Source organism: Panicum virgatum, chromosome 5K (genome assembly GCF_016808335.1).
Source record: "Panicum virgatum strain AP13 chromosome 5K, P.virgatum_v5, whole genome shotgun sequence".
NCBI lineage: Eukaryota > Viridiplantae > Streptophyta > Magnoliopsida > Poales > Poaceae > Panicum > Panicum virgatum.
In genome coordinates, this window is record NC_053140.1 from 55706138 (window position 1) to 55730732 (window position 24595).

At 49.3% G+C, this 24595-nt stretch overlaps 3 protein-coding genes and 1 long non-coding RNA gene across 4 annotated transcripts; 3 read left to right on the top strand and 1 right to left on the bottom strand.

Annotated features, from left to right (window-relative positions):
- The first annotated feature begins 1818 nt into the window (after positions 1-1818).
- Positions 1819-4033, top strand: LOC120708760 (NAC domain-containing protein 90-like). Its single transcript, XM_039994158.1, has 3 exons — positions 1819-2204; positions 2317-2687; positions 3423-4033. The coding sequence occupies exons 1-3, from the start codon at positions 2045-2047 to the stop codon at positions 3717-3719; spliced, it is 828 nt and encodes a 275-aa protein (XP_039850092.1). The 5' UTR covers positions 1819-2044; the 3' UTR covers positions 3720-4033.
- Positions 4034-8733: 4700 nt separating this feature from the next.
- On the top strand, positions 8734-14330 carry LOC120708761. The gene is made up of 2 exons (XR_005689474.1): positions 8734-8913; positions 14048-14330. It is a non-coding gene; the product is annotated as an uncharacterized LOC120708761 (long non-coding RNA).
- Positions 14331-16536: 2206 nt separating this feature from the next.
- Positions 16537-18017, top strand: LOC120708763 (transcription factor DIVARICATA-like). The gene is made up of 2 exons (XM_039994160.1): positions 16537-17100; positions 17377-18017. Exons 1-2 carry the CDS (start codon positions 16730-16732, stop codon positions 17558-17560), a joined length of 555 nt encoding a protein of 184 aa, XP_039850094.1. The 5' UTR covers positions 16537-16729; the 3' UTR covers positions 17561-18017.
- Positions 18018-18348: 331 nt separating this feature from the next.
- On the bottom strand, positions 18349-20991 carry LOC120708762. The gene is made up of 2 exons (XM_039994159.1): positions 20743-20991; positions 18349-19436 (listed from the first exon to the last, which is right to left on the bottom strand). The coding sequence occupies exons 1-2, from the start codon at positions 20849-20851 to the stop codon at positions 18586-18588; spliced, it is 960 nt and encodes a 319-aa protein (XP_039850093.1). The 5' UTR covers positions 20852-20991; the 3' UTR covers positions 18349-18585.
- Positions 20992-24595: the final 3604 nt, after the last annotated feature.

The window sequence follows — 24595 nt, forward strand, 5'->3', positions numbered from 1 at the left end:
TATAAAACTTTTTGCACATATGGGTTGTAAATCACGAGACGAATCTAATGATACTAATTAATCCATGATTAATAAATAATTAGCGGATGGTTACTGTAGCATCACTGTTATAAATCATGGATTAAGTAGGCTCATTAGATTCGTCTCGCGATTTACAGCCCATCCATACAAAAAGTTTTGTAAATAGACTTCATTTAGTACTTTATGCATGTGTCGAAATATTCGACGTGACGTTTTTTTTGTATTTACGGGGTTTATGGAGTATGATCTAAACAGGGCCCTACTACTACTCTAGTAGTGTACAAAAGTTAGCTTTTCGAGTGTACTAATTTGTCGACATTACTGCTTTCACACACAGGTGGTAGCTAGGTGTGCTGCGAGGGACAACCGGTACGTCCGAGGTTTCAGTTCGGTTTCCTCTTCCCTTCCCCCGAGCATTAGTAGAATCTAGAGAATAGAAACTGAGGACGCCAGGCGTGTTGTGGCCTTGTGGGGTAAGAGGTATGAACGTTAGGATTCAGGACGAGATCGACCTCTATCTTTCTTTCCTTTTTTTTGTCGTGATCAGTTTTTCTGTAGCGTGACTAGGAGCTCCGTCGGAGTTCTGTTCGATACCCTTCTTCTTTTGGATGAATCTTGAGAACAAGAGGAAAACGTGCAGCACAGAGCATAGAACGAGTCATGCCAGGAAACGACCCAAGGATCGGACCATTTCGTGGGCGATTTGGGCAGCCCCAACCCCAACAGTGGTTGCTACAATGCTACTAGTATCTACGGTTCACAGGCGCTTCTCAATCAAAACTTAGATGACTTGTAATCATCAATGTGTGGCGACACGGATCGGAACAGCCGTCTCATGATGCGCGTCAGCAGGAAACTGTACTACTTACTGTAGTTAATTCCAAAAGGAGTACCCTACCACCGTGTTCGGCTCGTGCACCAGCCTCCAGCCCTACAGTATTTCTCTCTCACATCGCTCCAGCACTAGTCTCCAGCCACCAACCAGATAACAGTGTTTTTCTCTTACACCACTCCAGCTCCAGCCTCCAACTCCAGCCTGCCGAACGCAGTGGTACTTCTACTTGTGGTATTTGGGATTTTTTTTTCACAAACGTACCTGAGCACTTATTGTGGCGCTGTTAGTGCAGCCACAAATAAAAGAGTGCTACTGCTGCAGTCACAAAAGAGTGGCATGGCTAAATTGGTGTTTGCATTCCTTGCAAATAAATTCATTTCGGAGCTGATGAAGCCAAATAAATTGGTTTTACCGTGGTTCGTTCGTAATTCATTTTGGACATCGGTTGTTGACTTGTTGCTTCATTATGTAAAGAGAGCCCAAAGATTCTCTAAAATACGGAGTTAGGACTAAATGGCCTACCAAAATATGCTCTTATAATTAGTTTGAAATAAATATGAACGTTACATAATTAAAAATAAAGCGCTCTCCTATTTTAATATATTTAAATATACCTTCCTAAATATGCTTACTCTACTTTTAAATATACTTTTGTAACTGTTTAGCTTATTATTCTAAACTTTTGTTAGGAGCAATCTCAAACACCAAGATATAGGCTGTTTTTGTTTCATTCATCTACAGATAATAAAGATGGGAAAAAAGTTAAAAAACTAAAAAAAAATCAGCTGACCCAGTCGTCCCTTAAAGCGCTCTCTCTCTCTCTCTCTCTCTCTCTCTCTCTCTCTCTCCTGGTTTTCCACCGGGCACCAGCCCACGCCATGAGAAATTTCGCCGCCCGAGCAAGCGGCAGCTCAGCCGCTGCGTCATCCTTGTCAACCATGAACCACCTCGCTCGTGCTTCCCAATATATACGTCACTCGCCACACGCGCTTCCACACCTCACCACCAGTATATACACCCCACGCGGCTCTTGGAGCGCATATGCATTCTTTGCTCCCGGCAGCAGTACAGGCGCCTCTCCGAGCCTCTCCTCCACCGGCAGCTCCGGCCCGAGCGGCGGCACAGGTGGCTAGCTAGCGAGCTAGCTGCCGGCCTGCTGGTCCTCGCGCGCGCCGATCTACCGGCGGCATGGCCGCCGCCGGCCTCCCTCCGGGGTACCGCTTCTACCCGACGGAGGAGGAGCTGATCTGCTTCTACCTCCGCAACAAGCTCGACAGCCTCCGCGACGACATCGAGCGCGTCATCCCCGTCGTCGACGTCTACTCCGTCGACCCGGGGCAGCTCCCAGGTGCGGCGGCGTGGCAGCTAACCACCGTGCATATTGATTGTGAATTTGTGATTCCCCGATCGGCGCGGCGCATTGCGCTAACCGCGCGGCCGGTGTGCTGTCTGACCTGCAGGGATTCACGGGATGCTGTGCGGCGGCGGCGGGGAGGGGGAGGGGGAGGGGGAGCCGTGGTTCTTCTTCTGCCCGCGGCAGGAGCGGGAGGCGCGGGGCGGGCGGCCCAGCCGGACGACGCCGTCGGGGTACTGGAAAGCCGCGGGCACGCCCGGGGTCGTCTACTCCGCCGACGACCGCCGCGCCATCGGGGTGAAGAAGACCATGGTGTTCTACCAAGGCCGCGTGCCGTCGGGGGCCAAGACCAGGTGGAAGATGAACGAGTACAGGGCGCTCCAGCACTACGCCGCCCCCGACGCCGGCGCCGGCGCCAGGGCCGACGGGTCGTCTTCTAGCGCCCGCGCCGCCGCACCTCCAATCGTTCCTCCGCAGGTACGGTGATGCTCAAATCAAATGATCAATGGGTGTTGTTGCTTTCTTTGCAATTGTACACATGGGCACGTACCTTGTAGCTAAACGCACGCAACAAGAGGCTACGCATCGACGACGTCATGTCGATCTCCACGTAAAGGGAATTGCATAGGCGGCAGGGCAACTTGATCCATGGTGCTTGTCGTTTTTTTGCGCCGGATAAGTGTCCAAAAGCCACTTGCTGCTTGTAGCTATATAGCCTATAGCTATAGATTTCAACTATTTGTGGCTGCTCTGTGTCATTGCCCAGCGAGCATGTATGCATGGTGGAGAGGTTCAATGCATGCACTGCGGAGTGGTTCGACCCCTGGTGCACCGCGGGTCAGTGTAGTTCTTTGAATCTGAGGTGCGGGTCAATCCATAGTCTGCTTTTCACTCTGACGGGGTAGAGGGGCAGCAACAGGGGCGCTCCGCTCCGCACCCTTTGCAGGCTGAGGTTTCATGATACTCGACGTGGCTGTCGCCTTGTGAGAATCGAATGGGAACTAATCCCCTTATCACGATCTCATATAGTAGTAGATTTCGATTCCTTCGGAGGAACTTGTTTGTTATTGCTGCATGGGAGAGCATAGTGTAATTTTCGAAGTTACTAACAATAACTACTACTATATCACTGCTCCGAACAACAGTTCTTTAATTACTTGCACTACTCTGGGATTTAATTATCTTGTGAACCTGATGTACTGTATGCTGCAGTTGAGGAGCGAGTTCAGCCTGTGTCGACTCTACACCCAATCTGGAACCCTGAGGCAGTTTGACAGGCGGCCGCTCGCCGCCGCCGCGGCAGGCTCCGCTGGCGAGGATCCAGGTGGAGCAGGTCCATCCACGGCAGCCGCCGCGTCGCCGCCGGAAGATGACGATGGCTCCGGCAGCTCCATGCAGCAGCAGCAGCAGCAGCAGCAGCTGGTGGCAGAGAGAGGTGCCGCCGCCGCCGATCTGTACGGCGACGACGTGGCCATGCTGGATGCCCTTTTATACTGGCCTGGAGACTAGACGTAAATTAAGCTCCGGCACGACCTGCGCGTGCGCGCGTCAGTGCAACGGCATGCGCGCTCAACTAGACCACTCACTTTCCCAAACGGAAGTTTTAAAGAACATACTCCAAACCTGGAGCGTGGTTAGATGTTATGTGATAGCTGATGGTTAAATTTAATTTATCATTTTGATGTATGAACACGGCTAAGAGCCGCGTGTGTAGATTAGTACAAACTAGGAACTTCTGATTTACCATATATGCTTCGCGCAAACCCTTGTAAACACAGATTGTTGACCGCATGTAATTCCAGAGAAATTCGTTTTGGTTCCAACTCGTGACCAGCCAAGAGAAGATAAGTACTCCCTCCGTTCCAAAATGTAGGTCGTTTTGGTTTTTCTAGATTTTTAGTGTTTACTATGCATTTAGATATAACATATGTCTAGGTATATATTAAAATATATGAATTTAGAAAAGTCAAAACGATCTATATTTTGAAACGGAGGAAGTAGATAACTAACACATGACTTGTTGATGGAAAGCATTGCTATGGCAGCAATCCAGAATCTTGCATTGCATGGCTTGCAGCGCATGACATGTTGATAGATAGCTCCCTTCAAGCTCGAGCCTGCTTGCATTGGTTGGAGCCCAATTTATTGAGTAGGTTTGCTGAGTTTGACCGCATGCGCCCCGAATTTTCTCCAGCGGATTAGCAGAATTAAATGATGCGGCCGGCCAGACTGCGACAGAGGCGGCACAGAGCCCTCGCAGCGCCACACCAGATTAACGTGCACAGAAAAGAATAGGCAGCCGTCGCTGGGTCTGGGTGGATCATGGATGGCGCTTTCGCGTTGACATGGCGCTTTCGCGTTGACTAGCCGTTGAACGTTCCTGGTCAGCCCCCCCCCCCCCCCCCCCGGTACACTTCACCACCCGCTGGCACTCGCGTCACGGGCTCACTGCTCTTGCCCTCTTGCCAGAGCACAGCTCATGCTCTGATTTGCCTCGTGCGTGAACTGCGCCGTGCTTCTCAGCTGGCAGTCCTGTTTAGTTCCCACCCCATAAACCCCGTAAACGCAAAAAAACGTCGCATCAAATATTTCGACACATGTATGGAGTACTAAATGAAGTCTATTTACAAAACTTTTTGCATAGATGAGCTGTAAATCGCGAGATGAATCTAATGAGCCTACTTAATTCATGATTTACAACATTGATGCTACAATACCATCCGCTAATTATTAATTAATCATGGATTAATTAGCATCATTAGATTTGTCTCGCGATTTACAACCCATCTGTTCAAAAAGTTTTGTAAATCGACTTCATTTAGTACTTCAAATTAGCAAAATTCCATCACAAATTTTTTTTTTGCAAAACATCTAGACAGGCCTGATTTGGAGGATTTGGTGGGCAGTAGTCTCCACATGCTCGTGGGTAAAGAGGAGGTCCATGTGTCGATTTCTTTTTGAGAAAGATGAGTGGATTGGGTTTTTTTAGATTGCACAGTACAACTAAGACACTCACAATGTATGTATACTCACACTCCTATGAACATACGTACGCAAACCATACTACTATGAGCATTTTCGAAGACTGAACCGGCAAATCCTCGAGATTGACGAAGTCACCACAGGCACGTCGCCTACCACTGAATGTACAACCCCGTTAAATCTCAGAATATTCGTTTTCATGAAAAGTCGAATTCAGGACCTCAAGTGTTACTGAGGCTCGTGTAACCATTAGACTACTGACACTTTGACAGATAAGTGGATTGGTGGGTTGCCTACTCTTGCTGGGCGGGTTGCCAGGATTCTTGGGCCGTGCGATCTTATTGTCCATAATTTATTGGGTCCGCAAGGCCCACGGCTTGCAGTCGTGCGCGCACTCACGCGGTCCAGGTGTCTCCACTATTCCCACCGCTTTGCTGACGCCAGAGGATCCAATCCAATCCAAACGCCTGCTCCTTTCAACTAGTATCACCGTGGGGATCCATACACCGCACCACCACGAACCAGCAGTGCACGGCACAAGAAAAAAAAAAACAAGCACGCGGCACGCCCAATGTGCCCAAATACCCAATCAAGCATTCAAGTGGCCCAAGACGGCGCTACGGCTACAGTTATTATACTTGATGGTCGCTTGTCGTCACGCCTGGCATCACAGATTCACAGCACATGATCATGTAGTGTCTCGTTCCAAAAGTGCGTGGAAGATGCCAAGATGGTATGACTCGTGACGGAAAATTCGTTCCTCCTGTAGACCCGTACACTTTGACCCGCGTGCTCATCCCCTGCGATGTGATCAAGGTTCGCATCAAATATTACACTAGTTGCGACGCGTATTTCTCTTTCACAAGAAGAGATCGCGCCTTCTGACAGCGTCCACGTCGCTGAATGAAGAAACGAACCGTTCATACCGGGAACGTAACTGGTGGATCTCTCGCTTTGATCCCGTCCAACTCTTGTGTTTGGCGGAATGAACTCGAAAAAGGTGTGGGGGAGAAAAGTCGCAAATGTTAGAAGTCGCTCAAGTGACTAACAGTAAACTCGTTACATAAAACTCAATAACTATTTTTTGTTTTGGAATAATTTTTTCCCTAACAAAATTTTGGTATTGCTCGAATAATTAAAAGTTGTTCCGAAACAAAACATTTTTTGTTCTAGGACAAAATTGATTGAATTATACATGTAGACTGATTTGTTGGCCTAATTTAGATCCAAAATATAAAATTTATGATAAAAGGGATTAGTGTGACAAGTCTAATGGGTCACACGGTGATCCTCGGTAATATTCGCAGTCGCACGCGCGTCTATGATTCACACCGTCACAGAAGCATACTAGCGGGCTTTATCTGTTATTTTTCTAGCCCATTTGTTGTTTTCCTGGCCCAAATCATCATGCGGTCGTGCGCGCTCGGATTCCGTGGGTTTCATATTTGTTTTCTTATTTGTTTTCTTCTATTTACTTTCTTTTCTCTTTCCACTAGGATGCATGTCATGTGATATGGTGCACGGGAGCAGTAAGGACAGACAGCAGTGGCATATGACCCCGGGCTAACATATCTTAAATATCGTGGAAGTCAAATTCAACACGTGCACTTTATAGACTACCTTTTTCTTTTTACTTCTGGTTGCTTCTAATCATGCTTTCTAAAACTCTATTTTTCTAATATTTTCACAATTATATGCTTAATACGGTGTTATTCTATTGTTGTAAAATGCATTCTTACCTTCTTCCAAATATGTATGGTTTACGACTTACGAGCCAATGTAGTTGATGCTATTTATATAAAGCAAAAAATATTATACTACCAGTTGGAGCTTCTATCAACTGTATATATTAAGCGATCTATGATTTTTCTAATGTTGAGTTTTTCTAGTTCACATACTTTTCAAATTCCGAGTTAGTGTAGACTACATATATTTGTTCAGGCTGCAGACACATTTTGTTCACATTAAAGTCGCTGTTTTCACTCTGTTATCATACTTTTTGTTCTATGCTCTCTCTGTCACTCTTTTTTGCACTATGGATGCAGCTGTTCTTTTTAATAAGGTAACTGTGTGGTTATAAATTCAATAATAAATCTTCATATGATGACTTCATGATGTGTTTCCTCAGATCTAGCAGGCACATTTTGTTCCAATGAAATAGTTTGTTCCAGTGGAACAATTTTTGATTCCAATGGTCAAATTGGATGCAATTGAACAAATTCTGATAATTGATGTGATGGAACAATTTGTTCCATCTATTCCAATGAAACAATTTGTTCCTGTGGAACAATTTTTTGTTCCAATGGTAAGATTGGATCCAATTGAACAAATTTTAATATTTGTTCTGATGGAACAAATTGTTCCAATGAAATAATTTGTTCCAGTGGAGTAAATTTTTGTTCCAATGATAAGATTTGATCCAACTGAACAAATTCTAATATTTGTTCTGATGGAACAATTTATTCCATTTGTTCCAGTAAAACAATTTATTCCATTTGTTCCATTAAAACAATTTATTTCGAAGGAACATCTTTTTATTCCAATGGTAAGATTGGATCCAGTCGAACAAATTCTAATATTAGTTCCGATGGAACAATTTATTCCAATGAAACAATTTGTTCCAAGGGTCCAGCTAGATGCAACAAATTCAAATAACAAATTCTAAACTTTTGTTCTCATCCGCGACGCAACAAAGGTTTCATTTCTAATTATTATTTTTCCAGAGTAATAATAATTTTTTAGACTGTTTTTGGTTAGGTTGTACGTTTTGGTTTGGTGTCACAATTTTTTTATCATGTACTAATTTGTCTAAGATAAATATAAGTTTTTGGTTAGGCCGTTCACGATTCTAAGATATATATAAATTTTTTTTGTCACGTCACAATTTTGTTCCAGTGAAATAAATGAAATATTTGTTCCTAAGTTTATATGTGGTTAATTCATGTTTTGTTCTAAATGAACAACATGTTTTATTGGAACAATTCTTATGTTTTGTTCCAGAGGAATTATGTCCAACATGATTAATTTGAATTTAAATCATAATTTGCTGGGTAAGCAAGAATGAAGCCTAACATTTTTTAAATTTTCTCTGGTCGTTGAATATAATTAATGGAATCTTTCTTATGTATCCCGTAATATAATTGTGCACTGTTGTTTAATATGTCGCTAGTTCAATTCTAAATAAGAGAGCACGAAGAAAAAAATGGAACAAACTAAATGTTGCGGATGAAGAATTCTTGACTTCCTGTCACGAAACCCAAAATCATTGAAGAAGTTGTTCTCACGAGGAACAAGTCACACGCGCCACAGAAACTAATTGGCCTTTTCGAAATATGGCCCATTAAAGAAATCACGAATTAATTGCGTCCTTGAAGCTGCGACGGATTGAATCTCAGTAAGGCCTCGTTCGGCAAGGCCCGGAATGGCCTCCAATCCGGCCGGAATTAAGTGTCCCAGTTCGAAATCAGGTCCGGCCCGGAATCGTCGTTTGATTAGGCCCGGCCCGGAACGAAAACGGGCATTCCAGACCGTTCCACCCCATCCTCGGCCCGGAGTCGATCCAGACCTCAACACTCCAGGAATCGTTCCATGTCCTGGCGGCGCGAGAGGCGGAGGCGGCCTGGCGGTGTGAGTCCAGCGGAGGCAGAGGCGGAGGCGGAGGCCGCTGCGGCTGCGGCTGGCGGATTGGGCTCCTGGCGACGGCGTGACCTCCTTCTCGCCGGTGATCCCCTCATCCTCCCCTTGGTCCTCCTCTTCTCTCCCTCCTCTAGCGTTCTTGGATCTTGCCGGTGATGGGAGTCAGACCGTTATTTCGAAATTAAATCAACGGAGTAGTCATTCAGTCAGCAACGGAGGCCGGCAATTCCACTCCTAGTCCTAGATTTAAGATTTCATCACGTGTAACCGAGGAATGCAATCCATTATGTCTGTCTGATACTAGCGCTACTGATTGTAACCCAGAATCTTCACCTGAGGCCATTCACGAACTGTCTATTGACAGAAATCATGGTTGCTATGCTGAAAAAATTGATATCCATTTCGTGGGATTAGATTTGTGTTATGAACAAAGTGACCCTGTCAATTCTTTCTCCCAACACACAATAAACCCTCACCTGTATAACCCACAAATTGAGATTAAATGCAGAATCGGAGTCAATCAAAATTCAGTCAGTAACCGAGTCTGCTAAGTCGTCTTTGCTGAATGCAGCTTTGGACGAGATTGGTTCCCTGTACCATTCATTCTCATCACGAGTGAGGAAGCAAGCCTCTGCACAAAAACACACCAACCCTTTCAAAATGATGGTTCCAGACTTCCAGTGTGAAGTTCCAGAGTCCTTCTTGGCTGCACCTAAATGTTAACTTTATGTAACCTTAGTTTCAGGATTGCTTTCGATCCATTGCATAGAAGTGTTGTTGTGCCTCAATTGTGTTTTGATATGACTTTTATGTAAGGTTCTACATACTAGCTATTTGAGTCCCTGTGTCCCTCCCTCCCTGCTGTGCCTGCTTAACCACTTGTGCATGAATTTGGTCATTTGCTTTATGGGCAAGGGGACTGACAGCAGGGGAGATCACCTGTGCTTATCTTCTTGCTCTTAGGTCCGGCCATCATGGTCACTGAACTAGTAGAATAGGTGACTTGCTAATGTAACAAAGATGAAACGGAATTCCAGCTGTATGATTTTTTTTTTTGAAAACTGTACAGCGGGGGAAGCCCCCGCTGTGGTAAGCTGTATGATTAGTTACGTAATGGTAACCAAGTAGCAGAAAATCTTGATGTTTGAACTACCACAAAGAATATCCTGATCACTTTATACACATTATATTATGTTACTATTCGATATGATTGTACCACATGAGGATAGTAGTGTAATTGTTGGCCTGCTCTGTTAAGTCTGAGGATGTGTGAGAGTTGCATCCTGATCTACATATGTGGTGCTAGGTGATATTCTAGATTAGTTGGTGGTAGGTGTTAAGTCTGAGGATGTGTGAGAGTTGCATCCTGGTCTATTTGAGTGTGTTCTTGAATTTTGTATCGGACCAGGTTTTCGTGGAGTGTAGCAAGATTTATGAGCATGGTTCACTCTTGTAACATCCCAAAAATTCACCAAGTTAAATCACGCGCTAAAAATAATTTTATTCTGCATCGTTGAGCTCAAATCTGTTCTAAGCCCCTAATCTCCCAAAACCTTTCCCGGCGATCCGCCGTCTCGACACCAGTACCAATTACCATCCCGTCTCCCTGCTCTCCCTCGTTCCGCGCAACGCGCTGCGTGCTGTCCGACCGGCGTGCGTGCTCGTCTGGCCCCGCGGTCGTTGCCGCGAGTTTCGCCGATGCGCGCGCGCTCTCTCTCTCTTTCTCTCTCTCTTCCTTTCTCTCCCTCTCTCTTTCCTTTTCTTTTTCCTTTTTCTTTTTTTCCCTCCTCTCTCATTCCTCCCTCTCCTCTCTGTCGCGCGCTGCACGAGCAGAGTAGCTCGACGCCGCCCCCCACACAGCGCCACCACCGGCCACCACCCCTGCCTGCACCACCGCCGTGCCGCTTGCCTGCCTCGACGCCCGAACTCCCGCGACTGCCAGCGAGCAGAACCACGTGCGTGCCCCGCCTTCGCCGCCGGCCGCTCCTGTGCTCGCACAGCACCCACGCGCCCCACACGCTTGCAGTGCTCGTCGCGCCGCCCGTCGTCAAGCACAGCACCGCCTGCCCGAGCCGTCTCGTCGTCCTGTGCCGGCCTCGCCGCCCGCGCCTCCGCTCCGCGACGCCGAGCGCCATTAATGGCTGCCGCGCCCGGGATGCTCGCCGGCCTCCACCGCGCCCCGATCGCTCCACCGCCTTTCCTCGCCTATAAAGAGGCCCTCCGCGTCGCCCTCGAGCCCCACAAGCCGCTCAGCCCCCGCGCGCCCCCTCCTGAGCCGTGCATCGCCGCCACCGCTAGCGCCTTCGCCCGCCGCGCCTGCTTCCCGTGGCCGGCCCACTCTGCGGCCTCCCCGCTCGAGCCAAGGGCCAAGGTAGGCGCCCTGGCCCTCCCTCTCCCTTTTCCCCACCGGTGCTCGCCTCTGGCCACCCCTGCCACGCCGCCCACGGCCGCCGCCTGCCCGCCACGGCCATGGCCGTCACGCCCCTCCCTGCGGGCCCCCTCCTCTGAAATTGGGGAGGGGAATCGACTCCCCGTGGCCCCCTCTCTCTTCCCCTGGCCCCGGCCGCCGCCGTGCCCTAGGCCAACGGCGAGGACCGCCGCCGGCGCCCTGCGCCCCCCTCCTCTGTTCTGCGCGTGAGGAGGAAGAAGAAGGGCATATTTGCCCAAAGGCCCCTCCCCTTCCTTCTATTCTTTAAAGAGCCCTTCCCCTTTATGTTATTTTTCCAAATAAACCCCCTTCATCTTTAATTATTCCAAATCAACCCTTCCACCATTCAAGATAATTACCAAGCGGCCTGCGCATTTCCAAAGTAGCCCGGATGTTTACCAAAATTATAATCAAGTCCCTTCACTCTCAAAACTAATTACAAACAAGCCCCTTGTCGGTGTCCTGACCCGGCGGTCCGGACCCAACTAGTAATGCTGCGTGTTTCCTCGTCCCAGATGTTGATGCAAGAGTCAACACAGTAACGCACGGGTTTATCCTGGTTCCGGCCACGGGGCCGTATGTCCAGCAAGGGGGTGTGCGAGGGCACTGTATTATCTTGCACCGGAGGTGCCTGTAGTAGGGGGTACAGGCGAGAGAGGGAGGGAAGCTCCCAAGTCCCTGCTAGAGGTGAAGATGATTGAGGCGAGTGCCAATATCGGGTGCTCAGTGGTGCTGAGTGTTGCGTTCTATCGTGTGGTCTGAATGCGCGAAATGTCGACGACCCCCTTAAAAGAAGCCCGCCTCCTCCTTTTATAGACACAAGGAGGGACAGTATACATGCGCAGGGGATTGTGAAAGTTGTCGTATTTTCCCCGAATCGCGGGGGTGCAGTGGTCGAGCACTGTGGGAAGTACGCTGTGGGGCATGGCGTCGGGCGTGGCAGTCGTCCTGGGTATCGTCCTTGGTCTTGCGGAGATCGCGCCGGCGTCCTGCCAGCCCCAGCAGGCGGCGTGGTCGTCGCTGTAGGGTGTACGTCTTCCAGATATGGCGTGGTGGCGTTCCGTGGGCCCTGCAGCCCAAGGTCTTGCATACATATGTGCGCCAGCGGTAGCAGGGCACGTGGCGGTCCCGGACCCCCTGGGCGGAGTGCTAGCGCGTGGCGACACCGGACCCCTTCCCGAGCAGGGGGCGGGTCCGGGGCCATAGGTGTGGTGAGGTGGAGTCCGGACAGACGGAGTTGGCAGAATAGTAACGGGAGCTGTGCCGAGCACGTCTCGTCCCGCGTCGCAGGTTCCTACAGTGCTGCCACAGCGTCCGGGATGGCGGAGCAGTGACTGGAGTTGGCGGACGGGACTCCGGTCACAGCCACTGTGGGGAATGGCGGCCTGACAACGTCTGTCCTGGGCGCTGTGGAGGAGTGATTGGCATTTAATGCCCCCGTACAACGGGCGGGTGAGCGGAAGGGCATTTAAGATCATGGTGACTTATGCCCTGTTAAACCTCAGTATTAGGTCAATGGCCCCTTGGTGGAGCCCGTGTTGGCCAGTCAGATCTAACTAAGGTGGGTAATGGTTTTGTTGGGATCTGCACCGACACTAAGGTGATCGTGCTGTGGTACCCCACTGGTAGGTAAAGTTGCACATCTCTGTAGAGTGTAAAACCTATTCGAATAGCCGTGACCACGGTATTGGGCGAGTTACGGTTTGGTCACACAACTAGACTTTTGTGAGGGATGTTTTCACGGTGTGAGTTGTTTTGAAAAGGTGTCCGGCAGTTGTGTCGTGAGCTACTACGGATGAGGAGTCCGGTAGCATTAAAACTTAGATCTTTTGTGTAGGATCAACCCCACTCATGATTCGGTTAAGAAGGAACTGCTTTAAGAAAACTCTTTTCAAAACTAAACCTCTGCATGTGTAAAATCTAGCTTTACCGCAAATAAACCTCAGCCTTATCCTTGATTTATCCTGTGCATATCTGTGTTACCCCTCCGTGGATGGGGTTGGACTTGTTGAGTACTTTTGTACTCACCGGATATATATTTGTGGTTTTTCTCTAGAAGAAGATCTAGACTTTGTTGTTGAAGACGTCGAGTAGAGGTTGCGTCTGAACCCCAACCTTGCCTGTGGTGTTGGCCCTCTGCAAGATGATTCTGCTAGCGCATCATTCTGAGCCCGACCTGGAGACTGTCTGGGTTGTGCTTTGGTGTATCACTGTAGCTGTTTTATTACTTATTATCGTTTGTATCAAGTGTCCGCCTCCTCGGAGGTTTGTACGGTGACTGTACCATTTGTTGAATAAATGTGTTATTAGCCTCCTGGGACTGATATTTGTATCACATTTAGTCTCTACTTATGTGGGGACGCTTCAACTCTGGACCTTCCAGCAGCTGTATATAGCATAGTTGTTTGAACAGCTTTGCGTAAATTATTTCAAATTTTAATTTTTTAGGGGATGAAACAGTAGGAACTTCAATATGAGTTGATAACAATGCAAGTGGCTAAGTATGAAACTATTAAAATTTTGTGGTTTAGTAGTAACAGATTTCTTGCAACAGAAATGAGTACCGGCAGCCGTTCTTTGTCCATCCCCAGATGAAACAAAAGAGTGTGCACTAGCTTATCACTAGTATTCCCTATGATCATCATGGTGTTCAAACAGAGGTAGCTCGTAGCTGGTGCTACTAATACACTAGATGTTCTGTATATTTGTTTTTTTCTTTGGAGTTGACATGTCACTGTAAGTTCTAGATGATTTCAGATTTACTGATTCAAATGTTCTGTTATCATTTCAGGAAGTGTGCTAATGCTTGAGTTCGTATGGTGCGCCTTCTCGTCTTTGGCTTCCTAGAAGAAACTTCTTGTGGTTGATTTTAACGTGTAAATGAGAAGATGCATACATGCATGTAACATGTGGTTCAAATTTTATTCTAAACAGTGTAGTTTGGATGTAATTTCTGAATTAGAAGATTTTCATGGATGAGTGGAAACACTTTGGTGCTCATTTGGTGTCAGGACCGAATATTTGTTGGAGCCAGGATTGGTCTCCTTTGTACAGCTGACTTCAGTTTTGTTTTTTTTCTTTTGCTATTCATTCTGGGAATCATGCATTTACATATTGAAATTTGCGTATGGCTGAAGTTATTTTGGACTAAGGTGATGGGATCCAATCCTTTGCTGCCGAACGCATGATAATTGTTTGCCTGGAATCATTCCTGCTGGATTAATTCAACACTGGGAATGAGTGAAACGGCCGGATCCACTTATTCCTGGCCTGGAACCGTTCCTGTTCTGATTCCAAACCTCTGCTACCGAACGAGGCCTAACACACGTTAGAGCAGTGCTAATAATTCCGCCGGCTGGCCAGCTGGAAGCCTACGTATGCGCCTGCTCATGCGCCCGCTGCGGGCTGCAAGTGGGTGGTTAATGCATGCGGCCCCAGGTGCAGAGGCGCATGCGCCGGCTTGATCGGGCGGCAAGGGAGACGCCCACTCTTTCTATGTAGAATTTAGCCATCTTGCAACCTGTGATAATACTTGCTCTTACTGCCAACAGGACCCGTGACCCTCGGCAGCGCCAGAAAAGGCGGCGGCTGATTCGTGCGAGTCGCGCGTACGCTTGCGGGTTTCCGGCTAGGCGGGCCACCTCGTTTGGGGACTGGGAGAGCGCACACCTACTAGGCCCTGAGGCCGGCCCATGGGCCGAGCAAATGTTTTTGGGATCGACGGATGCTCCTGCTCTCCAGTACTGTAGTACTCGTAGCTTTATAGCTCTGTTCTATAAAAAAAAGCTTTACAGCTTCACGATCTTTTTCCCCGAGACCAACTTTAATCTCAACTTGCCAAGCGCGGTGTAGAGGTCAGTGTGCAATTACGCAGCATGGGACGAACGAGCAAGGAGCATCTTGAGTTCTTGACTTGCACGAGACCAACAAACTTTGGGCCACAAAACCTTTCTGCGCACAGAACCGTGGACGGGGAAACAAACAAACGGCTCAAGCCGCAAATCGAACGCGAAACCAACGGGAAAACAAAAGGAAACCGAGAAGCCGGCGAGCCGCCCCCGCCGTACCCCGCCCGACGCCTGTTCCCACCAGGGAATTCAAAAATCGGTCGATAATCACGATTATCGGTAAAATTTATCGTTATCGATACTAGCTGAAAATAAAAACCGATTGGAATTTCGATGGATTTCAATGCAAAATTCAAAAAATTTAAAAAAATCATAAAAGTAGAGAACTTATTTTTATAAAAAACTAGAGCTTCTCTTGATTCCAGAATGTTGTCACATGATGAAAGCAATAATTATTTGGTGAGGGAAAAAACAATTTTATCTAACGATCTGTTACCATCCACTGGTTGTCGTGCGATTAAGGCCGATAATCAATAGATATGCGGCGATTATCGATGCTGCTGCAGCTGGGAGCGAGGGAGCTGTGATCGTGGCGTCGATATGTGTTCCCCTCTTATTTGAGTTCATTTAAATATTTAAGAATATTATTATGGATATCACATGTACCAGCAAGAAGAGAACGAAGAATGATTAAATTGATATGCCGAATGCCTTCATGTATAGACTATGAGCTTGCTAGTTTGTATGTGGCTTGTACAGACTATGTACTCTTTTGTTTCTATACACTATGAGGTTTGTATGAACTATGCATTCTTTTCTTTGTATGAATTATGAGGTTTGTATGGCCTATGCACTCGTTTGTTTATATGGACTATGCATTTCATGGTTTGTATATATGTGCAAATTCATGTACTTCATGCAATTTCATGGGCAAAATATGTAAACATATTTATTTCTTAGGCAATTCCATATGTAAAATTGTGCATTTATGTGTAATTTATCTAATAGAATATTATACATAACCTAAAAAAATTAAATGCTATCAAACTTTTCTAATTTTTTTCACTGCCAAAACATATTTTCAGTTGGTGAAGCGATAAATCGTTCGGTTTGCATCGATTATCAACCGATTTTTGTTTTTTGAATTTGATTCCTCTTACCAATCGATTTTGACGATTATTCACTGATTATCAATCGATTATCGTTTCGGAGGTTACTGATAAATGCTGTATCGCGGGTAAGATAATCCTTGGTTCCCACCAGTTCACCGCCGTGGCCGCGCCGGGGCGCGCACCAGCGCCCACGCGTCCGCCGAGCCGGCGCCGGCCCCACCCGCACGCAAGCACGCTCAAAACGTGTGCGCGACCCCACCCAACAAACCCCCCACCCCACCCCCATATCCTCTCTCCCCCGCGGCCGTCGCGGGATTGATTTGATCCGATGATTCCCTTCCCTCCCCAGGTCCCGTGCACGGGTTCACCCCACCCGGAATCTTTATATAAATTCCGTTCCCACGCGCAACAAAAACCAACGGCACACGGCGCCGCCCACCTATCCGTCCGCCCACCACGAGCGCGCGCACCGCACGCAGCGCAGCGAGCGATCGCGTCGGTCGAGCCGGCGCCATGGATTTCCACCACCACCAATACCACAGCGTCCGCGCGGCGGGGCCGCCGGCGCCGGCGGCGCGGCCGTGGAGCAAGGCGGAGGACAAGGTGTTCGAGGGCGCGCTGGTGATGTGGCCCGAGCACGCGCCCGACCGCTGGGCGCTCGTCGCGGCGCAGCTCCCCGGCCGCACGCCGCGGGAGGCCTGGGAGCACTACGAGGCGCTCGTCGCCGACGTCGACCTCATCGAGCGCGGCGCGGTCGACGTGCCCGCCTCCTGGGACGACGTCGGCGGCGGCGAGGAGCGCGCCCCCGCCCGCCGCGCCGGCCCCACCCGGCCACGCCCCGAGAAACGGCGTACAGGGATACCCTGGAGCGAGGAGGAACACAGGTACTTTCCAGTTTCCATCGGATCGATCTAGGGTTATTCTGGAGGCCTCTCGAGTCGGATCGGGGGGCCTCGACGCCTTCCCGTTCCCGCATTGGCTGGGCTCGCGGAGAAGCCAAGGAGTTCCTCCCAGATCCCAGCTGGCGCGTGGGACCCGCTTGCCAGCCACACGTCGTCGCCTTGCCCCCCCCCCCCCCCCCCCCCCTTTATTACCTGCTTGTGCTTGTACCGTAAGAAATTGACGCCGTCGTTCTCGCCGCCGCGTCGTTGCGTGCGCAGGCTGTTTCTTCGGGGGCTGCAGAAGTACGGGCGCGGGGACTGGCGCAACATCTCGCGGTTCGCGGTGCGGACGCGGACGCCGACGCAGGTGGCCAGCCACGCGCAGAAGTACTACAACCGGCAGCTCAACCCCGCCAGCCGCGACTCCAAGCGCAAGAGCATCCACGACATCACCACCCCGTAGACCCGATCGCCGCAGCCGACGCCGACGCCGACGCCGACGCGCTCCACTAGTCCATGACCATGTACATATACTTAATGCTAGTTATCTTAAATTAGGCTAAGGTGCTTTCAAAAATTAGGCTGAGGCGGCCAATGGATCTCTGCATTGCTGTGGATGCAATGCAAGAAACAGAGGCAGAGAGTTCCAGCCGGCTGTTAGCACAAGGCTTACTCGTAGTAGCAGAACACTAGAACTAGCCCTGGGGGTTAAACATCTGTGAAGTCTGACGTGGAGACGTTGTGTCTGGTTTAGTTGGATCAGACCAACCAGCGCACGTGTCGCTGTTGCATACTACTAGTACTAGTTTAATGGTGCCTTCGCATGGTGGTGTCGAAGTTGGACTGGATAACTTGTATAATTGTTGTCTGGGTGGCGTTCATACCAAAAGGAAACATGCAGTAGATATGCGGCTGGCTGACATGTGTCGCTGGTGCGTCGACCTCTCGGTGGCTCGGTCGGTCTGCAGAACACGAACGGCACGTGGTTAACTGGCCGGCGACACTTGTCACTGCCCAACCTCCGCGCTTCTATTTTTGTCTTGAACCCACCGCCTTACACTGAACCTACATCACAGGAAGCACAAGCTTCTTTGCCATGTCATCTACTCATCCGTCATGCTCCACAAACTAGGGAGGATAAATTTACGCAGGCGTGCCATCCGTGCAGCAGCAGAGGTCGAGTGGCAATGTCGCGCTTTAAGCACAAGGAACAGAGACTAGCCACACAGTTTCTTCTTTGTAAAAATGATCTGTAAAGTGATCGTTTGTCGGTAATAATCAACATACAAGATCAGCCAAATTGTTCAATCTGTATCCCTGGTTCAAGTAACCTCTAATTAACTACACATGTTCAGAAAACCGGATTACATAAATTAAAACTCAGCCAAAAAGAGATGCTACAAAACTGAAGCATGGTAGGCACATCAGTGCGGTACACAAGGAATAAAAAATTTACAAAGGTTCTGCGAAATTTCGGTCTAGGCTCCCTCAGAATCCAAGAAAACAAATCATAATAACAGCGCAAACACTTAAGTCAAACAGCAGAGCACCTAGGGCTTTCTGTAGCAGCAATCCGATCTCCAGCATTTGCCCTAAGCTATCGGCAGAACCCAGATTGGGGCCAACAGGTCTGCCCCTCGCATTGGGGTCCTTGTTCTCCATCAACTGTGTAATCACGATGGTAATGCTAGTGATGATGAGAAATAGAAGTGGCCTCGTACCAACTAGTACTCTGGTGATGGCACCGCCAATATCTAGGCCCCAGCTTGACAGAACCACCAGAAAAGCAATGGCGATGGATGCTAAAAATCGGTTACTCTCCGTCGCTGATATGGCTTTGGTAATCTCCTGTGGTGTGAAATTCATAAGTTCCTTCAGGGTTTCCACAGACCAACCCGCATCGTCTGCTTGGTTCGACTGACTTGGAGGCGCAGTTCTGGATTTCATTTCCACCTCTCTCCTAGGTTGGACGCTTGGTGCTTCATCATGGATAGTCTTCTTACTCAGGGGTCCTGGATCAGGCCTACACAATGGTGTTTCATTTACTGGCTGTATTTCAGGGACTGCACTTGCACTGCCTGTCTTAAATTTGTGGAACAGTTCGTCTTCATAACTTATGGTTTTAGCCTTGATTTCTTGGGGAACATCAGCTCGCTTGAGTTCAGGCACCAGGTTGTCATAGCTTAAGGTTCTAGCCCTGTTTTCTTGGCGAATACTAGCTCTAGGTACAGAATTTTGCAACTGTGTTCTATCGCTGAACTTCTCACCACCAAAGTCACCTTCAGTCTGCTGCTGTTCAGACTGATGAGTTGAAGCAGAGTCATATGAACTTGGTGAACCTGCAGGAAAGCAACTAATTATGATCAAACATTCATGGTTACATAGCTGGTCCAGGAGGACATCACTTAATATGATTAAATCTCATCACTTGAGAACATGATACACAAGGAAAGTTTAGAGCAACTGAATCATGGATACATATAAATACAGGTGATGAATTGTGCTCCGATAGAGATATGAAAAGAAAGGGAAATCATAAAATGGAACTTATGGAAGTGATATAATGGGTAAACGATGACTCCATGTTTAGAATCAAGAGGTCTCTAGAATCAATATGTGACTCGTAAAACCCAGAGAGTTGCTCAATAAACTGACAACTACCAAGTGTGACACTCACAAAAGACCTGCGCTGGTATGACTGCTAAATCTTGTCTGGTTCTGTGTACCACACGGTTACAGGTAGCGTATGGAAGATAGTTGTCACTTGCTGAGATGACACAACCTCGACCAACCCAGTTGAACATTGTAGAAAAGAAAGAATGGGCACCCCAATTCGACTATGAGCTGACACGAGTAGATATGAATTTCCAAGTTATTCAGCACCTTTGCACAATTCTATAATTTTCTCATGAAGGCTTTTACCCATATAAATACACATTTCTGTTCTATACCAAAGGAAAATACTGCTCGTGTACTGCTATCGGCCTAGACCTAGGAACAATGTCTCAATTGTGCTCTGTTTCAGTTTTCTTCATGGTATGACGAACTAGTTTCTCGCCGTGCAATAAGCCAATAACCCTTCTAACAGCAAGGCAAACGGCTAACAACAATGGAATAACAGCTTGCTTCAGACAATTGGTGGCCCAGCACCGTGTCAAACAAGTAGACATGGGAAAACCATATCGATTTGTCAAACTGGCAAATAAACCACGTTGATTTCAGGGAGTTGAGTGCCAATGCCGTTCATATATTTAGTGGGGTTTTGGAAATTCTACGAAATCCTGCCGTCGACCTTCCAAGCCACAAATTACCTCCTCCAGTAACCCTAGGAGACGCACAGTATATTGCCAGGATCAAAATAATTAAGGCTGCTACAGGTTTCAAATACTAAGGCAGCTACCACGTCTCATCCGAGAATTCAAAAAGGAACCCGAGATCTCTGCAGGGCCAGGCATGTACTGTCCGCAACCCAGTCCGCAGGTGCTTGCAATCCCCATAGGCGCCAGTTCCTATACGATAAATTCAAATACCCTAAACTACTACCAGGGCCTAACTAAATCTGGATGGAAACGCGAGAGGAGTCTGCAAGAGCCGCGGGGCAAAAGGCGATTCGAGGGTTGGCGGATGCTTTTCCGTCGGCGTTACCTGGAATCGGGTCGCAGGATAGGCTGCGCGTCTGGCCGGTGATGAAGGCGAGGCGATCCGATCCCCTCTCCACCAGCCGGCGCCGCCGCGTGCCCGCGCCCTTCTCCATCGCCACCCCCAACCAACCTCCCGCGCGCCGGCACGCCCAGGCCACTACTTCCTCGTCCTCCCCCCGACGACGCCCCCACCACCTGGGCACCTCTCCTTTTCCTCTTTCTCTCCCCTCTTTTCCTTGTTTTTTTTAATCGAGAGGATTATTTTTCTTCTTCTTATTCTCAAGTGAGGTGACGAGCACGAGAGATTGCTGGATCCTTCTCGCGTCCTCCACTCCGACCGCTGGTGCGGTTTTTTATTTCTATATTTTTTATTTTCGTTTTTTACAAAAATATATTTTCGATATTTCCGTTTTTATTTGCCGGGACTGGCCGCTCGACAGCCGGGCGGCAGGGGCTTATCCGCAAAAAAAATACGAAAAATAATTGCAGACAGGTCTCTAGGGCCGGCCGCCCGGCTGCCGGGCGGCCGGCCCCCTGGCCGCCAAGCTGCCGGGCGACCGGCCCTCCCACCCTTACATAAGGGTTGGCTGGTCCCCCACCCCTTATTTGCATCACTACAATTTCAGAAACCAAGAAAAAAGAGAGAGGGAGAGAGGCGAAGCCCTGCTGGATTTTCGAGCCGGCGACTGCAGGTAACCAAAATTCTTCTACATTTTACAAATAGCATGATTGTGTGTCTAGATATGTCGAGCAATTTTTTTGTTGTAATTATTTTTGTTGAAACAGTAGATTAGCAATCAATTTAATATCATGATTATGTGTCCAGATATGTCGAGCAAGCTTTGTTTTCAAATTCATTATGGTGATGGATATATTTTCTCATGATACGTATGGAGTAGATCTATCAGCTTTTGAACGAAGAGAGTGCGGAATAGATAAACCCTTAGAGAGGAGTTTTGGTTATATACGCAAATGGCTTCACGAGATATTCAATGTGAATCCAAAGACTCATTTCCTAACCGTTCAGACTGTGACAAATTGGGGAACTGAAAAGGATTTCTGGGAGTTGATGCTTATAGCAAACACCGAAGAATGGCGGACTTACATGCAAGCAGCTCTTGACCGCGGGTGGCCTCTTGCAATGCTAATTCAGATTCACCAGAAGGCAGCCCAATTCGGTGAAGGATCAACAAGTACATCATCTCATATGAACCAAGCAGTGGAACAAGAAAATAAAGATCAAAACATGCATATCACAGAACCTGAACCGCAAGATATAGCTGATCAGGTAGGAGAAACAGAAGATCAGAACGTGCATGTCATTCAACCTGAGCCGCAAGGTTTAGCTGATGAGGGTGAGCGGATACCTGGAATTGTGGAAGCTGTACAGAATGAAGACCAAGAGACTCGAATGATGGAAGAATGTGAGAACTCATCAGACGATGAGGACTACCCGTTGCTAGGTGAATGGAGAGGCAAGGGTTTTGGAAATCCAGTGATACAGGATATTAGGAGTAATGAGTACGAATACAGAGAGAATGAGGTTGTGCAGGGGGCAAAGTATCCTAACATTGAAGCTGTGAAAGATGCTGTGAAGTTTTGGGCTATATCGTTGAGGAAGAAATTCAGAGTTGTGAAGTCTAACAGCAAAAAATATGAGGTGAAGTATGTCAATGGCGATTGTACATGGCGAGTACATGTCTACAAGGGCAAGTACAAGACATACTGGGAGTATTCAATTGTTACACCACATACATGTAGATTAACTGCTGTTTCTCAAATACACCGTAACATCACATCCACTTTCGTTGCCAAGAAGATGTATGGGGTGATTCTGGACAAAATTGATTATGAGCCAAAATTGATAATTAGGGACATCGACGACCGTTTTCAATACAAAATCAGCTATGCAAAGCCTTTGCAGGCAAAACAAAAGGTGTTTGAGATGAAATTTGGCACATATGAGGCATCATATGATAACTTGCCTCACATGCTGTCAGTACCCTGTAGCAGGGATACCCACTCTTACTGCGGCAAGGCAGGACCCGCGTAGTTATCCGTAACTGCGCGGAAAGGGTGGAGTAGCCAGGCCACACGGGTCAGGCTCTTCCCTCACCCGGCCAACGGCCCCGGACCCGTTCCCCGCCTGGGGATGGGTCCGGAGACGCCACGTGTCTCTAATGAAGGGAAGCTCCGAGCTGACAACTGAGGCCTCGGACCCCCATAGGGGTCCGGGACCTCATGCGTCCGTCCAGACCCCCCTTTACCGCGTGGGGTCCGGAACCGCCACGTGTCCCGGAGGCGCGGGCTCATGTGCGAGTCTTCCGCTGGGAGACTCGCCCACCCACCGCATTTAATGCGGATGGTTGAGGCGTGCTCTGTCGCCGCGGCACGCGGGACAGCCTTTGTCAGGCCTCACTGTGCACCGCGTATTACCAAGGCGCACAGTGCAGCCGCCTGTGCCGCACCCGCGCAGAACCCGTCTGCAGCATTAAATAGATACGACTGCACGGCACTTTTCCATCATGCCGCCTACACCGCAAGCTACACAGCCCGTTAAGCTACGTGGCAGGCGACGCCACTAGCTACGTCTGGCATCGTCCCGACAAGACAGCGCCTGGACATGATGAACGAGGGACTCCAGGAGCAGGCAAGGGAATCCAGGAGAGAGATCTCCTTTGCTGCGACGCCATAATGTATGAACAGTACGTTATCTTATACTACATCGTTGGGCCCACCTGTCGGGGACCCAACACCCATGTACGCGCCTCCCTTGAGATATAAAAGGGAGGCGCTCGCTGTGCACTACAAGCTCTCCAGACACACCAGCTCTCGCGAACTCTCTCTCTCGAGGGAAGGCAATACAACACACAGTGGATGTAGGGTATTACGCTCCGGCGGCCCGAACCTCTCTAATCCCGCGGTGTTCATCGTGTTCTTGGGAGACATCGAACTAGGACTAGCTAACCCCCGAGTATACACCCTCTGGGCTAGGGCGGGTGCCTTCCGCCACCCGGCTGTGGTTTGCAGCACCACGACATTTGGCGCGCCAGGTAGGGGAGCTTTAGCTGGTCGCAGCCCATCTCTTCCTCGTCTCGATGGTTCGTGTGGACGACGTGGAGATGACAGAGGGTGTGGCGTCCTCCACGCCACGCGCCTCTCGCGTCCCTGCTCCAGGGGCAACTGTACCTGTGGAGCAGCCACCGGCGACGGTGGCGCGCGCTGCTCGGCAGCAAGAGTCAGGGCGCCCATCAAGGGCCCCCTCACAAGCTGCGAGCGGCGGAGCGCTGGCAGCAGCTAGGGAGTTGCTCCGCAACCCCCCGGCTGAGGCAGCCTCGCCAGACGCCCTGAGGCAGTGGCGGGACGACGTTGACCGTCTCCTCCACCAGGCTCAGGCCTCCCCCAGTTCTGCAAGGACTGGGCAACGACCTCCGCCCGGCAACGCGGTGGTACCTTACCGCCAGCGTCAGGGCGGTGCGTTGGCGTCCGTGCGCTCCCCCACCGTGAGGGGTGCACGAACGGAAGACCTGCGGGCGGAGCTCAACCGCCGGCGCGCGGGAGAGGATGCCCGCATCTCCGTCGAGAGGGCGCGAGAGCGCCGTCTTAACATTGAGGGCCGCAACCTCAACGCCGACTTGGACGTGGTGGCGCCCAAGCCCCCGGTGAACGCCCGGATACAGTCAGGCGCACCGGTGGCTGTGGTGGGCTGTGCTGCACTGGCGGAGCACCTCCTCGCCGTGGCATGGCTGTCCAAGTTCCGCCCGCACCTGCCGGAGAAGTACGACGGTACCACTAACCCGTCGGAATTCCTGCAGGTGTACGTTACCCGCCATCACAGCTGCTGGTGGTAACGGCGC